This window comes from Crocodylus siamensis, chromosome 11, assembly GCF_052110815.1.
Source record: "Crocodylus siamensis isolate JL-2025a chromosome 11, ASM5211081v1, whole genome shotgun sequence".
Lineage (NCBI taxonomy): Eukaryota > Metazoa > Chordata > Crocodylia > Crocodylidae > Crocodylus > Crocodylus siamensis.
In genome coordinates this window covers 6,265,866-6,281,446 of record NC_143405.1, presented here as the reverse complement: position 1 = coordinate 6,281,446, position 15,581 = coordinate 6,265,866, and the positions used below count along the sequence as shown (strand labels likewise).

The following is a 15,581-nucleotide window of genomic DNA, read 5'->3' as shown; positions in this document are numbered from 1 at the left end:
TCTTCCAACACATAGCACACATTAGTGTGTAAATATAAAATCCCCTGGACAATTGAATGTTGGGATACTTATTAAAATTTTCAGAAGTTAGGGGGTGCTTGCTACTTAAAAGGTAGCCTGAAGGGGCTGCTCGTGGTGTCTCTGCCAGCACAGAGCTGACTGCTCTGGCCTTGGCGATCATACTGCTTCGCACTTGGATAAGTGCCTTACAGACTGTTGTCCTCAAAACACCTCTGTGAGATGTGTATACTAATACTTACCTATTTTACAGAGCTGAGGGAGGAAACTGAGGCACAGGAAGGTGAAGTCACTCATCCAAGCCCCTGGTGCCAGAGATGGGGTCAGGACCATTAGCACTGAGCCTCACGTACAGTGTAGCAGGCCACACTGACAAAGTGCCCACCCCTTAGGGAGAACATGCTACTGTAGTACCCTCCACACTATAGCATTGTTATAGCAAGATGTCGTGTGCTGGACCATGGCTACAGTGCTTACAGAGACTTGGGCACCTCTGCCAAGGTACTTAAATGACAGAGACTGGGGCACATTGTTGGTCTTGCATCACAAGGGTATTTTGGAAAGCATCATTCATTGGTTTCACCCAGAGAAGACCCTCGACATAACAGCAAGAGCTAGCAGAAACAGCCTTAGCCTCCTGCACATGGAGGAACATCTCACCTCCGCCAACTGAGAGTCCTACAGCCAGCTGACTGGCAAAACAGTGGTAGCAATCTGGAGCCCTAAAGATGAGAAGGCAGAGTAGGAAACCTTCAAGGATGCTCCAGAAGGATTCAGCAAAACCTTTACTCCCCGAAATAAAAGCACCCTGTAGATTGGACCATAACAAGGTAAGCTGAAAGACCCGCTTTTGAAAGAGGCAGCCGGGAACTACTGCCAACTCGTAATAACTGCTACATTTGTAAGATCAGCCACCGTCCAAGGACCAGGTCATGTTCAGCTCCCATGTGAAGTCCCACAACATATGGCCATACAAAGCCAAACCAGTAACAGAGAGGAAGGTAGTGGTTGCTGTACATATGGTGCCCTAGTGATGAAACCCCATAAAACACTGCCCATCAGCACTTTGGAGCCTGTGCGTTGGTTTAAAACAGCCAGACTATCTGCAAAGGGAGCGGCTAGCATCCAATTGTCTGGAATAGAGAGCAGGGAAAATTGTTCCCCCAGGACATGGAGAAAGGGAAACCAAACATTAAAACCTCCAAATGTTCCACACCTCAGGTTAATTTTCCACCACCCCTCCCCAGCCAAGTGCTGCCCCTCTTCAAGAGCTCTTGCCCATCTTATATTCGCCACCAGAGGAGTTAAGGCACCCTATAAAAGAGGTGGTAAACGTGGACATACTTTAACAGTACTGAGATCCATAGGGTGTTTGATAATATCATGATAGTCATGTAATTCCAAGGCCTCTGCATCGACAGGCTTGTAAAAGGGCCATGCGTAGGCAGCGTGTTTCTTAGAGAGCATCTCCTTGAGGATGCTGTCACAGTACTTGAGGTGCTCAGAGAGTTTGCCCTTCTTCCCCGCATGCTGCGGGACCTCCCCATCCTCGAGGTCTTTCTTTGGTGGTTTGATGGGTCGGCCGCCACTCTCACGCCGTGCAACCACTTTCGCCTGCTTCGGGTCGGACAACGGTGTGGGCGACTCGCTCCGGCTGGCAGTGATGGCGGACGTGGTGGGTGTGGTTGTGTCTGCTTTTCGTTTCACTCCCTTTTTCTGAAACATGAGAGAGCAGACAGAAGTTGTGAATGTTTGTCCAGCCAACAGCCTACGTTAACAGGTGCCAACTGGGGGCCTGACACTGGCACAAGTCTCAGGGCCTCAATATCCACCCCCCCACCTCACATCACACATGTTAGTGATAGGAGAAGTAAACCCTTGGACATTATTACAATGATGCAAATGGAGCTGGACGCTAACATGTGAGGTCAGGCCCTGTTTTGTAACCTGAAGGCCTGATGGGTCAGGCTTGTGAGCCATCACACCGCTGTATTCAGTAGAACTACACAGGAAAGTTAATGCCCCGTGCAGGACAGCAAGCACTTCACAGTCTGGCCCCAAGCAAAACAGACTACATACAGGGAGGGAATACCGTGAAAAGCCACAGTGCAATTCCTCCCATCCTTTTCTCCCCAGCAGCTCTCATTCCTCTGGAAAAATAATTAGCTTTCCTTGTGAATCTGACGGGGAGTGCTGATGACACTAAGATGTGGGGCGACGTGGGCACACTGGAAGGATGCAACAGGCTACAATCAGACCTAGACAGGTTACAAGGGTGGGCAGACGAGAATAGGGTGGGTTTCAACACAGACAAGTGCAAGGTGATGCACCTCGGGAGGAACAACCGGCACCATACCTACAGGTTGGGGAACTCCCCTCTTGTCAGCATGGAGGCGGAGAGGGATCTGGGAGTCATCATTGACTCCAAGATGAACATGGGCCGGCAGTGTGGGGACGCAGTCAGGAAGGCCAACCGCACCTTGGCATGCATCCACAGATGCATCTCGAGCAGGGCCAGGGAGGTGATCCTCCCCCTCTATGCGGCACTGGTCAGGCCGCAGCTGGAGTACTGTGTCCAGTTCTGGGCGCCGCACTTCAAGAGGGATGCGGACAACTTGGAAAGGGTCCAAAGGAGGGCCACTTGCATGATCGGGGGCAGCAGGGCAGGCCCTATGAGGAGAGGCTATGGGACCTGAACCTGTTCAACCTCCAAAAGAGAAGGCTGAGGGGGGATCTTGTGGCCTGTTATAAACTAGTCGGGGGGATCAGCAGGAATGGGGGAGTCACTGTTCCCCCGAGCACTGCCAGGAGTGACCAGGAATAACGGTCACAAGCTGGCAGAGGGTAGGTTTAGGTTAGACATCAGGAAGCGCTACTTCACGGTCAGGGCGGCTAGGGTCTGGAACCAGCTTCCAAGAGAAGTGGTGCTGGCTCCTACCCTGGGGGTGTTTAAGAGGAGGTTAGATGAACATCTTGCTGGGGTCATTTGACCCCAGTACCCTTTCCTGCCATGGTGGGGGGGGGTTGGACTAGATGATCTGCTCAGGTCCCTTCCGACCCTACAAACTATGAAAAGTATTTTGCAGCAGTAACTGCTTCAAAGTGTTACTTCAACCACTCTAATTTTGGTTGATTCTGTAACGTGGAAAGGAAATATGCCTACGTACAGGCTGATCCTGAGCAAGAGTTGCTTGTTCATGGAATATATCAGGATTAAAAAAAGGAAATTGTGGGGGGGGAGAAATAGGGGGGAAAGGAGGGAGGGAATACCTGAAGCAGTCTCTTCTTCCTCCATTCCTGAATGGAAGCTGCATTTGGGGAAGGAAGAAAGCTCTGTGCTCCTAACTCCTGCAGATGCAACTTTACCTCAACTTGTGGCATTAATTTGAAAAAACTTATGGTACGGGTAGCTCCGGCACGATGGTGTCCTCTTTGATTACAGGGTAACATGCAAAAAGCTTTCACACTGTAGTATACCATTAATAGCAATGCAGCTTAACTATATTTGGATCTCACCCAGCACAAGTTCATTAACCTCTGGGTGGTATCAGCTTATAAACAACAAACAACTCCATTGTTGTTTATAATTCTACACATAATTATACCTAGCTCTCATCTAGCATTTCCAGTGAGTAGGTCTCCGAGCACTTCACAGAGGTGCTCAGAATCCATCTCCCCATTTTACAGATGGGGAAACTGAAATAGAGAGGACAAGTGACCTGCCCATGGTCACCCAGCAGGCCAGCAGCAGAGGCAAGAAAACAAGTCAGGTCTCCCGAGTCTCCATTCAGCATCGTTTGCTAGGCAACTCTGCCTCTCCAGTCAGCACCGAGAGTCTGCAGTTAAATTTCAAGCAGGAAAGAAATCTTTGGGTTCCCAAGCCATGTTTCCATTGCATTGTTCCTGATCATAATGCTGCCCTCCACTAATCAAGCAAACTGACAAACTGAACTGCACGATGCAGGGACACAACCAGAAGCAGAGCACAGTCAGGAAAGGGGAGTGGAACTTGCTCCTCCCAGTGACAGTACTGGTCTGAAATGGGCAGACAATACCAATACCCTCTACCAGGAGATCCAGCCTGAAGGCATCACTGAGGCACAACTCCTAGTGCCTACACTAGAGGCAAGACTGCAGGGCTTGACTCTTACTGAACTGCGCAGTGGCGCTGGAAAGGCAGAATCGAGCCTATTCTTTAGGCTTGATTCTGCAAACTTTATATTATTTCGGCTTGATTCTGCAAACCGTAAAGGGACAAGTCTACAAAACTCTGGGAAAGGAGAGATTCTTTGGACAGAGGTGGGATACAGGCCTGTGGCCTCTGAAAGGCTTTAACTTCAGTGATGGCTGGAGAGCTGGCAAGGCAAACGCAAACGGAAACGACTTGTTTCTAACCAGCGGTTATGGCACCATGCCGCCTACCGCGACTGCAATCCCAGAGAGAAAAAGGGCCTTGGACTTCTGGATTACCTTGACTACCGGTGGCGTCGGAGGAACCACCGGCATGATCGGCGCGGCGGGAGGAGGGGGAGCGGCGGCGGGAGGGGCAGTGACAGGCGGGACGTTTGCAGTGATGGTTGGCACTGGCGTAGCAGCGATAACCGGCGTCTGCGACACAGCGGGAGGGACGTTCTGGAAAGGGGCCGGCGGGGAGACAGAGGACACGGCTGCTGCCTGCTGTGCTCCTTTGGGACAACAAGATTCAATGTGAGTGATGTAGCAGCCATGCTCAACAGGAGGGGCTGTTGCCTCCGAATACTATGGGAAGTGACAGGCCAAGCCCGGTCCCAGAACAGCACCATCTCTAGTACCCCACTGACAGCCTATGCTGAGCAAAGCAGCGAGGGACTGGGGGGAAAAATCCAACTGGATTCAATCCGGCTTTGCTTTGAACCTGGTCTCCTGTCCTTCCCCCTACACCTTCCCCTGTTATACAGATGCAGGCTTCTACCCGCTACACAGTGCGGCATGTAAAGGTTCAAAAAGAGGGGGAGAAGGGGAACGTGTACAGCAATATTTCCTACCAGGCTAAAGTGATAAACATCTTTTGCATTTTTGCAGCAACTCTCGCCAAAGGGTCCTCACAAGCACATAACCCCACATGTAACAGCATCCCTGCAAAGTGTTAGCTGTGCTTGACACAGGGAAACTGAGGCACAAACAGGATTTGGGGAATTTGCCCAAAGCTGCAATTTGGAGCTGTTTAACATGAGGACTTCCAGCTGTACAAATTGGGGGTTGGATCCTATGCTCAGCTAAACTAGCACAAACGCTGGTGTGGGCAATCTGATTTCAGTGGAAAGGCAACTTACCACAAACAAGCCTTCGGATTGATCCAAATCACCCTAATTAGAAACAGACCCACTTCCAACTGACCCAAGCGCACTCGCACCATCTTCTGAACTATCTTAACCCAACAGTTTTTAAAGCACCTCTCTCACTACCCTGGTGCCAATCTGTGCATAAAAAGGAAAGCAAGCCAGGGACTTAGGCTGCTTGGAAGGATTTAAGAGACCTGGTCCAAGTCCCTGCTTTGCTACAGACTTCCTGTGTGACCATGGGCTAACCACATAGGGTGCAAAGGTATTTAGGTACCTAACCCCCATAGAAATCAATGGGCGTGAAGCACCTAAGCAACTCCGTAGAGCTGGATCCTACTTTCTTCATACCTTAGTTTCCCAGCTGTACAATGGGGAAAACAGCACTGCCCCACTTCGCAGGGATGCTGTGAGGATGAACGTAGGACAGCCTGCAAGCTGCTGAGGCAGTTGTGTTACAAGAGCCATGCAAATGTCTTACGCAAACAGACAAGCCCTGAATCGGTGGGTGAGCAGGATCCAGGAGACTTTGGTCTAGCTGCATTGTCCTAAACGTGAGGCCGTGCTCCTTTCCTATCCTCCTCCATGTTTGGCTAGCGAGGTAGGGCAGAAGTTAGGTCGGGGAACACCAACAGCCTTCTCGCACCTAAACGAGCCTGGTCAGCTACTAACCTGCACTCTGTCCACTTGCTGCTGGCTTGCGACCTTTGCCTTTTGGAACCGGCGGTAACAATTCAACTTCCTCCTGAGGCATCTGAGCCACTTTCTGCAGAAAAATCTTCTCCAGGGCTTGAGCCATGAGGACGATGTCATCAGTGGGCTGCGGGGGCAGAGGACAAGGCAGCGCTAGCATCAGTCACATCCGAGGAGCGCAGACACACTGACAACCTTTACAAGTTCATGGTTTCATTCCTCTCTTGGCAGGAGCCGTTTTCCAGGGATTGAACGCACCGATGTCATGTCATGTCATGTCATGGTGCCTTCAGTGCCTGGGAAACAGGACAGGTTCCATAACGCAGCATGACATTATTCTCAAATATTTGAAAAGCTGCCACAGAGACTTGGGAGAACAACTGTTCTCCCCTGCTGCAGGACTGCAAGACAAGAGGCAGTGGGTTTAAAATACAGCAAACACTTCTTAGTATGAATGACAAGGTAATGGAACAAGTTACCTAGGAAGTTTTGGCATCTCCTTCCCTAAGTTTTTTTTTCAGATGATGCCGGTAAGTATTTTTCTGGGACGATTTAGGAACAGCATACCCCACATTTAGGCAGGAGGTTGGACAGTCTCTTGCAACTACCCAACTCTCTCCTAGCTCTGAAAATTAAAATACTGCTTTTCTCCCTTTCTCCTTTCTGTTCTGGACTACCTAGCAAGCTACAGCCTTTAAATACAGCCCTCCCAGGAGAATAAGATGACAGCATCTTGTGGAGCCCAAATCAGCACCGTGCTATATAATCAGCTTGGAGGCAATGAGCTGGAACAGTTGAGCTCCCATTCCCCCATGATATCAGAAACAGGTCCCCCCTCTGCAGCATAGCCTAATTAAATTTGTTTAGTCCAACTTTCTCCCTAGCTGGACTCAGTGATGACAAATGGTCTTCAGAAAACTACTATGAGGAATAAAATGCACTTTAAATACATGAGCACATGCATGCACGTATGCGCACAATCGATAAGCTAGTGACAAAGCGCACAAAAACTAGCAAGGCAGGAGCAGAACGTGTTATGATAGGATTTACCACCCTCCCCCTTGCTGCTAAGAGGGTAATGGTTTTAGTTACCATTTACTAGACAAGGAGACGTAACACTTAGCACTTAGGTTCCACATAACACCTACGTAGTGATGGACAAGCGCCAGCTAATCAGAAAGACTTCCTAAATGCAATCTGAAGGGCTGAAAAATCTCAAATTTTGCTCAATCCCCAAGATAGGAAGAACTCTACCTACGTTAGAACAGATTAGCATTTATGCTGATGCCCGGGAAGAATCATAGAAAAACAGCATTGCAACTGCTTAAAGAAATGTGACTGCCATCAGCAGCATTTCAAAGCGTGGCAAGGAGGGCTTTGCACACAAAGTTATCCCAAGTTAAATGTTACAGCATAATATAGCCTCACACATTATACTGATTGCTTGGCTCCTTTACCTTGTTGTAAATATAACAGTTTGTAAACATTGTGTTGAAATCCTGCATACATTCACTGGCACTCCAGTAATAGTTATGTTCCAGCCGCTTCTTGATCGTCCCCATGTCCATCGGGTTTTTGATTATTTTGTGATAATCCTGCTCAAGAAAAAGAAAGAGGCATTAACACCTGACAATACTGGTTCAGAGGGTTTTGTTCAGCAGCAATGAAGCACCTTTCTCTGCTCCTGAGCATGCATGAAAACACACTCCTGCTCCTTGCTCAGACTCTTAGGACAAGCTCTGCTTTCACTTATTCCAAAACTGAGAGCTCTTAACCCATTCTTCACTCATGAAAAGGGACATTATGAATAAACCTCAGAATTTCTTATGCAATGTGAATACATAGTCCTCCCCTGCTGAGCAAAAAGGGATTATCTCAGTTTAAAAAGATGCATATACATAATACTGTATTTTGCACATAATAATACTGTATTTTGCACATAAAGATCAGGGAAAAATAGGGGGTTTTCCACTAAGCTTTTGGAACCTGGTTTTAATCCTGCTGCCCCCTGCACGGTTATAAATTCACTTCTGGTTTCTAATGCAGAATGGAGGGATACTACATAGCTAAACTAAACCCAGCTGAGAGTCCAGGTTCAGTACAGATCGAGGGCATTTTTATATATGGACAAACAGATAGTCATGTTAGCTGTCTACATTACAACTACTAGGCCTTGATCATGGATCAGTTGATCTCCTAGAAGATGCCGGGATGCCAGGTAATGGATGACTGCTAACAGACAACCTTTCCAGAAGTGGACATTGGACAGATGGGACACAGCATTGCCTAAACATCGCAGTGAACAGGCTTCCTGAAAACCTCTCACCCGGGGTCCCCGCATCCACTGTGCCTCATCTGGACTGGTTTTGTGCACCTGCAAAATTCTGCAGTGACCCAGGACTGTCCCCCAGAGAAGGGGGTTGAATAAAAAGGTGCCATTTACCATCAGCATGAAGGCACCGGGGTGCCTGCACAATCTCTAGTCGTCTCTGCATCTGATATCAAGGAAGGATTTGAGACACCAGCTGCCTCCCTTTGAGGGGCCACTGAGGAGGGAAGGGGAGACTCAGCTCACGTTTCCCAGCTTGGACAGGCTGCATTTAAACCGGTCTTGAAAAAGCAACAATTTTTCCAACCAACCGATTCCTTAAATTTCTCCCCTACTACAAAAACTCCTCAGTAGGAAACTAAATCCATAAAAAGAAGACACCAAGGAGTGAAGCAGCACTGAAATATGGCACAGATGTGCTAAAGCATTTTATTCTTCTGGCCACTACTTTAAATAGAGCCTATTAACATTATGGACTTCAAAGGATCTTGAGCCAGTCCATAAAACTGGGTAATAACTGGTGGTAACCAGAGGTCTCTGGAGCTTACATCACAGCGTCACACTGTCTTGAATCATACATGCAATTACAGAACTCATCACAAAGCCACTCGAGCTAATTTGGGATGGCCTGCCCAGACCCATGTGCACAGACGTATAAGGAAGGGGTCACGTCTCCACGAAGGAAGTGCCTAGGCTTTGTACTGAGTTGCTGCCTGCTTGCCCAACATCACTGGGGAGAAATAGGAGGGCATGAATTTGAGCACAGAGGCGAAACAGCTCAGTAGAAGGCCAAGTTATAAACTTGGCTTCCTCTCTCGTTACATGGCCTCTGCCGAGACTGACATGATGGGAGCCTTGCTGCCAATCCAAGGGGCACAGACACTGCCTCCGGGGCCGTTTCCTCTGCTTCTGCTTCAATCCAGTTGCCCTTTGATGCTGGGCACTTCCTTCTGCTCTTCCTCAGTACCACAGCGGAGGGAAAATCCCAGAAAGCTAATTGGAAATAGAACTTAAAGTTAACTAGGTGTGCTGAAGTGCTTCCAAGCTAGTCAAATTTACAGGTAAGGTGTCTATCATCTGTAACGGGAGACGGGAAAACCCTCGATTGCTCCGGTAAGAAGAGCTCCCCCCCACAGAATAGCAGGTGCAAAGCAGGGGCTTTGGGTGAATACTAGAGCAGAAGTTATTTTCCTGTACAGAAACCCTAGTTTTTTTTTAGTGGGGAGGAAAAGGGCCAGTCTAAAAAGCTAGAACCAGTAAAGTATTGGCAGACATAAGAGGTCACCAAATGGGATTAAAAAATTCTAACTAAGTAAAATTTCTATATACACGTACATACACACACCCCTTTGTAACTCTCCTTTTGTTCTGGGCCTGATGGGGCTGGAAAAGAATCAAGCTTGAAATCCATGAAATCTCGGGACAATTAGCACATCAGGAAACCCAAACCGCAATCCCTCTGCTGCTGCGAATGCAGGTGGGGCCTACAACTCGCGGTCAGACCCATTTTCATTGAAAGATTTTAGCTGACAGTGACCCCTAGCAGAGACCCAAGGCAGGCACACTAACGCTAAATGCGAACAGAGACATTATTTGTTGCCCCCCCTGCTGAAATCCATGAGACAGATTTATAAACAGCCAAAGGAAAAAAAAAAAACTGAGCTCCTGATCTTCAACAGCAGAAACTAGGACTTTTGGAGGCTTCTTTAAAAAAGTATAGCCAGAAACAACCCTGCAATACTTGCTGAGCTTGACACAACGCCAAGAGAGCTTCAAATGGAACGGAAACTAGTGCAATTCTTTAGTGCTCCAACAGCCACTGCTGCCCCAAATATTTCAGGACAATCTCCAGCACATTGTCTTTAAACAGTCTCTCTGAGCCCAGTCAGAAGATTAATGTTACAGATAACAGTCTCATCTATTCAAAAAAAGCCCAGAGATAGCAGAGTTTGAGAAGTGCTTTAAATTTATATCTATATATACACACATACATCTGTATCATATTATATATCTATAGATACACACACACACATATATATACACACACAGACACCCCCCCTCCCCCCCCCAAAAAAATATTCCTTCTAAAATGTGATCAAAACTAACTTCCCTTCCAGCAGTCATGAAGACATCAGGTTGGAGTAAGGCTGTCTGTCGGATATTGAGGGTACACTTTGGCGAAGAATGACCCCCCTTCCGGACACAACTAAGAATGAGGAGTCGGGAACTTAAAAAGAAATCTGTTCACGCCGCAATGGCAGGGACACACACTGCGCAAAGTGTTCGCGGAGCAAAATACAAAGAGGAATGCTTACTGGTAAGTTCAACTTAATTGCATCCACGGGTTGGTAGAAGGGCCAAGCAAACTGATGCTTCCACAAGGTCTTCACCACTACATTTTGCATGTACTGCAACTGGTTGGTTTTCCGCCCAGGCTTGTTGGGGTTGGTGACTTCTGGGGGCGGTGGATTGACAGGGCCCTGAGGAGCCTGGATCGCTGAGGTGACTGCCGACATGTTCCCACCTCTGGATCTCACTCCCAGTTGCAGAGGCTGCAGCACCAGCTAGGAGATTTTCTTTCTTCCTTTATGTTCCCTGAATGGGATGGACATCCCATTTCCAGGGTCCAACCATGCAACCTAGACCACAAGAGAATGGAGGAAGAGCAGGGGTGTAAATTAAGCTGATCACTTGACACATGTTCATCCAAGAAAATACTGAAGGCCTCTGAACCCAAACTCTTGCACTCATCATCCTGTCTCTGATACTGTGGTACTCAGCATGGGGAAGGGAGCTGGATAGCAGCATCTACACTCCAGGGTCCACAGAGAGCTGCTTGCCCTCATAGTGCTGAACTTTGTTCATCTTGGTCCTTCACTGCAAGGAAAAATGCATGCATTTATGGAAGGAGCTAGAAACAGCAAGGAAGCAGCTGGCCTGCAAACATGCACACTGCCATAAGCTCTTGTGTCAGGGTTAGGTCTTGAGGGGGAGAGGAAACCTTCCATTGTGAGTGGGAGACAGTCTAGGGCAGGGGCAGGCAATTATTTTGAGGGCTGCATTTCCCTTTCCAACACAGGGAAGCAGGAACAGCCCCATGATCCCAGGCCAGAAGCCTTTACTAGGCAGGGGTTTCTGGTTGGGGGTCAAGGGCTAGGCAGACCTTGCTGCTGGGTCCTGCCACTAGCTTCCTCTAGGTCCTACAGCCCCCGGCTCCTGTCATCTTTGACAGGCAGCTAGGAGCAAACAAATATTAAGTTTCTATTTGTTTTAGGGGCCCCGCAGGCCGGATAGAATGGCCTGGTGGGCTGGATCTAGACCCCGGGCCATATTTTGCCCACCCCTGGTCTAAGAGATGCTCTTTCTACACATATCCTCCATAAGCTCTCATGTCAGGGCTACGTCCTGAAGGAGAGACGAGACCATCAGTCGTGAGTAGGAGAAAGAGCATGTCCAACCTAGACTTTCCCTTTCATGTGATCCTCACCGTAAAGCTCTTAAGGGCAGGGCCTCTCTCATACCACTCCCAGGTCAGTCCAGTCCAAATAATCAAAGTCCTTGCCTGACTCTAGGGGGAAAAAAAACATTAGAGCTGCTACATTCTGTCTTTTAATAGCACATCTGAAATATGGATGAACACAAACACACCATTTCATTATTTTTCAATTCAAATTTTTTTCCCCTAGTGCACACCAGGGTAAACAAGCTGGCTGGCATCACCAAGCCTTATGCACCATATTGCAAACAGCTTTGCTGTGTCATCTTCTATAAACATTTGATATTTCAGTTCACATCCAAACTGCAGCTACACTTTTCATGGCAAAATAGACCACACACTCTTCCTGGCGGCAAATTATTTTAAATATGTTCAGAAAAGTATACAAATAGTTGCGCTGACATATGCTCCTAGGACGTGTGGGGGAAACACAGTCACGGGAGAGTAAATACAGAAGCAGCAGTGAAATGTGAAGAGGGAGGGAAAAAAATGCAAAGGACGTGCCTAGAAGAAAGTCTCATTTGCTTTGCTTTTAATCCCCGTAGCTTGAAAACCAGACTAAATACAGAACTTCAACCTAGCCTTGGAGGAGCTGATTAGATGGCAGCAAAAACTCAACACTTATTTAAATTTAGGGGAAATTTTACAAAAATACTTGATGTGTACAAACATAAATGCATCTCTAAAAAGAGACGGATGTGGAAACGTGCTTTTTGTCTGTTTTGCCCAATTAGTTTGCAGGCTCACAGGGATGGGCTATGTGACGTATCTGTACAGCACCTAACACCACGGGATAGTCATCTTAGCCAGGCCCTCTCTAGAGCTACTGGAACATGATTTGCAAAAAATAACTGATCACATAAATCAGAAAGCATTGATCACAACAGTGGGGACTGCCATGGGAGCAGCCACTCCTCTTGCTACTTATCCTATTTAATTTGCCTGGGGCAACTCCAGCAGCTACAATCAAAGATGGCTGCAAACCAAAAACCTGCAAACCAGCACTGCAGAATCTGCAGCCATTCGCGTTCTGGATCTGGCAGCTCAACCCCAATGCTAGTTAAAATGCACCTAGCCCTGCGTTTTTCCCCAGCAACAAAAGCAGCCACGCTGGAAATGCTTGTTGCTTGCATAAAGGAGGCTTTAACGCGTATTTACCAACTGATTCATCAATATGAATGAGAGCTCTCAGAGGATGACGGAGCCGAGAAAGGACTTTTCCAACAAGCTGCTCCTGGGAGCGGCAGTACAGCATCTTATGCAAAAAAAAAAAAGGGGGGAGGGGGTAGAAGGGAGGGAGGCTTACTAGTCACTTCACACGGCATTTCATTATCACTATTTTCCATAGTGTCCGAGTTGCTTGCTCCCAGCCCAGCCCCACCGGACGCTGAACATCCAGCGCTATTTTCCAAGTGCTCCATTTGGCCCAAGCGTGCGTTCCCCTTGTTATTCAGCAGGCAGTGGCTCATGCAGAACAGTGCTGCAGTGGCCAACTGCAGAAAACCTCGTTCCCTGGAAGAACCGGGTCCAATCATTAACAAGCTGAAGCATCCCCTCCACGCCAGGCCCTTTCCCAAGGCTCAAGCATGGTCCCTGCTCCGAGGAGAGCAGACACAAGTTAAACCCGGATCCGGCAAATGACGAAGGTTGGCATGACCTATTTAAGTGTGGAAGACGGCTGCAGGCGCATCCCTTGCCCCACGTCGGAGGCCGGGAGCTGGAGAGGGAGGCTGTTGCGTGCACAGCAATTAAAGCAGGCTCTCGCCACGCACAGCCAAGGGAACAGGAACGCGGCTCCCCCGCTCAATACCCCGAACTAGAAGAGATGAGGATATGCTGCACAGCTCTGTTTGGTTTCCCTTCTCCTCCCTCTTTTACTTCCCTTCCTTAAATAGGAGGGCGGGGGGGGCAAGTGGTACTCAGGGGCTCTGCAGAAGCAAGACAAGAACAGGAGAGAGGCGGAGGGTGGCACGACTCCAGAGAGGGCAGCAGGGATGCTGAGATGAAGTCAGGAGCAGGAGATGCCCCAGTTGGTCATGGTGGACTGCAAGTGCCTTGAGGTCAAGACTAGGTGGACACATGGCACTGACCACCATGGGCCTCTCAGCCCTACCAGAATAGAGGTGCAGCTACACTGGAGCTAACTAGGTGATAACAGGTCAGTTGAGACTCAGGGGTAGCAAAAGAGGCAAGTCCATTAGCAGTTCCCCCTAAAAACTCAGTATTCATCATCCCATGTCCTTGCCCCAGTGAGACACCATTACCCATGCAGACATCGGCTTTTATTAAATTCAGACTTTAATCACTTAAGATGCCAAGATTCACGACCGAGCTGGAAATCAGAATGCATCAGACCGGCTTTTGCTGATAAGCATTGCACGCAAGGAAAGCCAACACATGCCTCCTCACAGGGACACCGATGGGAGCACGATGCACTGCTCTAGTCCTCAGCGACAACCTCAGCGTTCATTTGTCCATGCTGGTACAATACCACCCTGAGCAAAGCAAATGCAGAGCACTCGCGCTACTCAATGTCACCTATCAAAGCCTCAAGTCGTCAGATCAAGCAAGCACACGCTGAATCAATTGTTACTCATAGTTACGGACATGCCTAGGGGCCACAGGCACGAACCGGGGATCAGCTGTGTTAGGTGCTGTACGAACATAAGATAAAAGGACAATCCATGCCATGAAAGACCCACAGCCTAGGTCACAACTCGGCATGCATGCGAACAGTACGTCAAATCCAGATGGACTTAAGCATATGCATAACTTTTAAGCAGATAGACGTGCTGAATTTTATACATACGCCGATCAGGGCTTAATAGGAGACTCGTCTTATCCTGCATGTAGCATTTTTCATGTAAAATCATCCCATCTCTCATATTTTGCACATCAGCAGCAGTCCTTACAGGTTGCAAACCTTCAATGAATGACGTTACCAGTTTAAACCTAGCTCTTGTCCCAACAATCATTGCTCTGAGCCCTGTCAAATCTTCCCTGGTTTCTCACTCTCACACACTAAAAACAAAGCCCTGGCCCCAAACGTTCAAAAAAAGCTCGCTTGTGCCGAGCTCGAGGCTGTTCCTCTTTACCGAACTGGAGCCTCCCTCACTATAGAATCCATCAAAGCTGCAGATTTTGCCTCTGTGCTCAGCCATCCTAGTCATCAGAAATACAGCCAGGCTTAGAGGATTTCTTTGTTGGATTGCTCGCCTGGGTCAGTAAGTGGAGAAACAACTGGCGTGGAGAATTCACATTAATTCCCTCCACGAGTAGGATGACACTGTACCCCAATGATGCAGCCCAAAGACTGTGTGCAGCAGCAAAGACTGTTTTAAAAGAAGCTACAAAAGACCCGTGAAACATGTGTCGTGCCAGCGACCTGCTGCTCTGGCTAACCCTTCTGCCACTTCCCTGGGTAACGTGGAACATTTTACAGCTGGTTTGTTCCCGTTTGTGGAGCAAGGGACAGTACGGAGGGGTTGATAGTGGTTTGTACTGAAAAATAAGATGAGGCGTAATATTTGTAGCTGAGCCCAGCAAATCGCGACCAGGGATTGCAGGCTTTCTTTGACAGAAATTGGAAGAGGATCCAGCCCAACCAGCCACAAGAACAGACACTTCTCCATACAAGCTGGCAGGAGCATTTATTATTGCATGATAGACATCCATTTTTCTTGGGTGTATTTCCCCACGATGCTGTATACTGAACTACCACTTATGG

The 15,581-nt window shown here is 48.2% G+C and overlaps 1 protein-coding gene across 3 annotated transcripts in view; it reads right to left on the bottom strand.

Annotated features, from left to right (window-relative positions):
* Nucleotides 1–15,581, bottom strand: part of BRD3 (bromodomain containing 3) — a 49,091-nt gene that overhangs the window by 20,248 nt on the left and 13,262 nt on the right. Inside the window, exons 2-7 of one of the 3 annotated variants that reach the window (XM_090021054.1) lie at nt 11,846–11,926; nt 10,674–10,997; nt 7,487–7,624; nt 6,009–6,156; nt 4,489–4,703; nt 1,363–1,734 (exon numbers count right to left, since the gene is read on the bottom strand). In XM_090021054.1, the coding sequence (XP_089877180.1) occupies nt 1,363–1,734; nt 4,489–4,703; nt 6,009–6,156; nt 7,487–7,624; nt 10,674–10,874 (1,074 nt within the window). In that variant the 5' untranslated portion in view covers nt 10,875–10,997; nt 11,846–11,926. The remainder of the gene's footprint in view (nt 1–1,362; nt 1,735–4,488; nt 4,704–6,008; nt 6,157–7,486; nt 7,625–10,673; nt 10,998–11,845; nt 11,927–15,581) is intronic. The other 2 variants (XM_090021056.1, XM_090021057.1) reach the window with 2 other exon arrangements.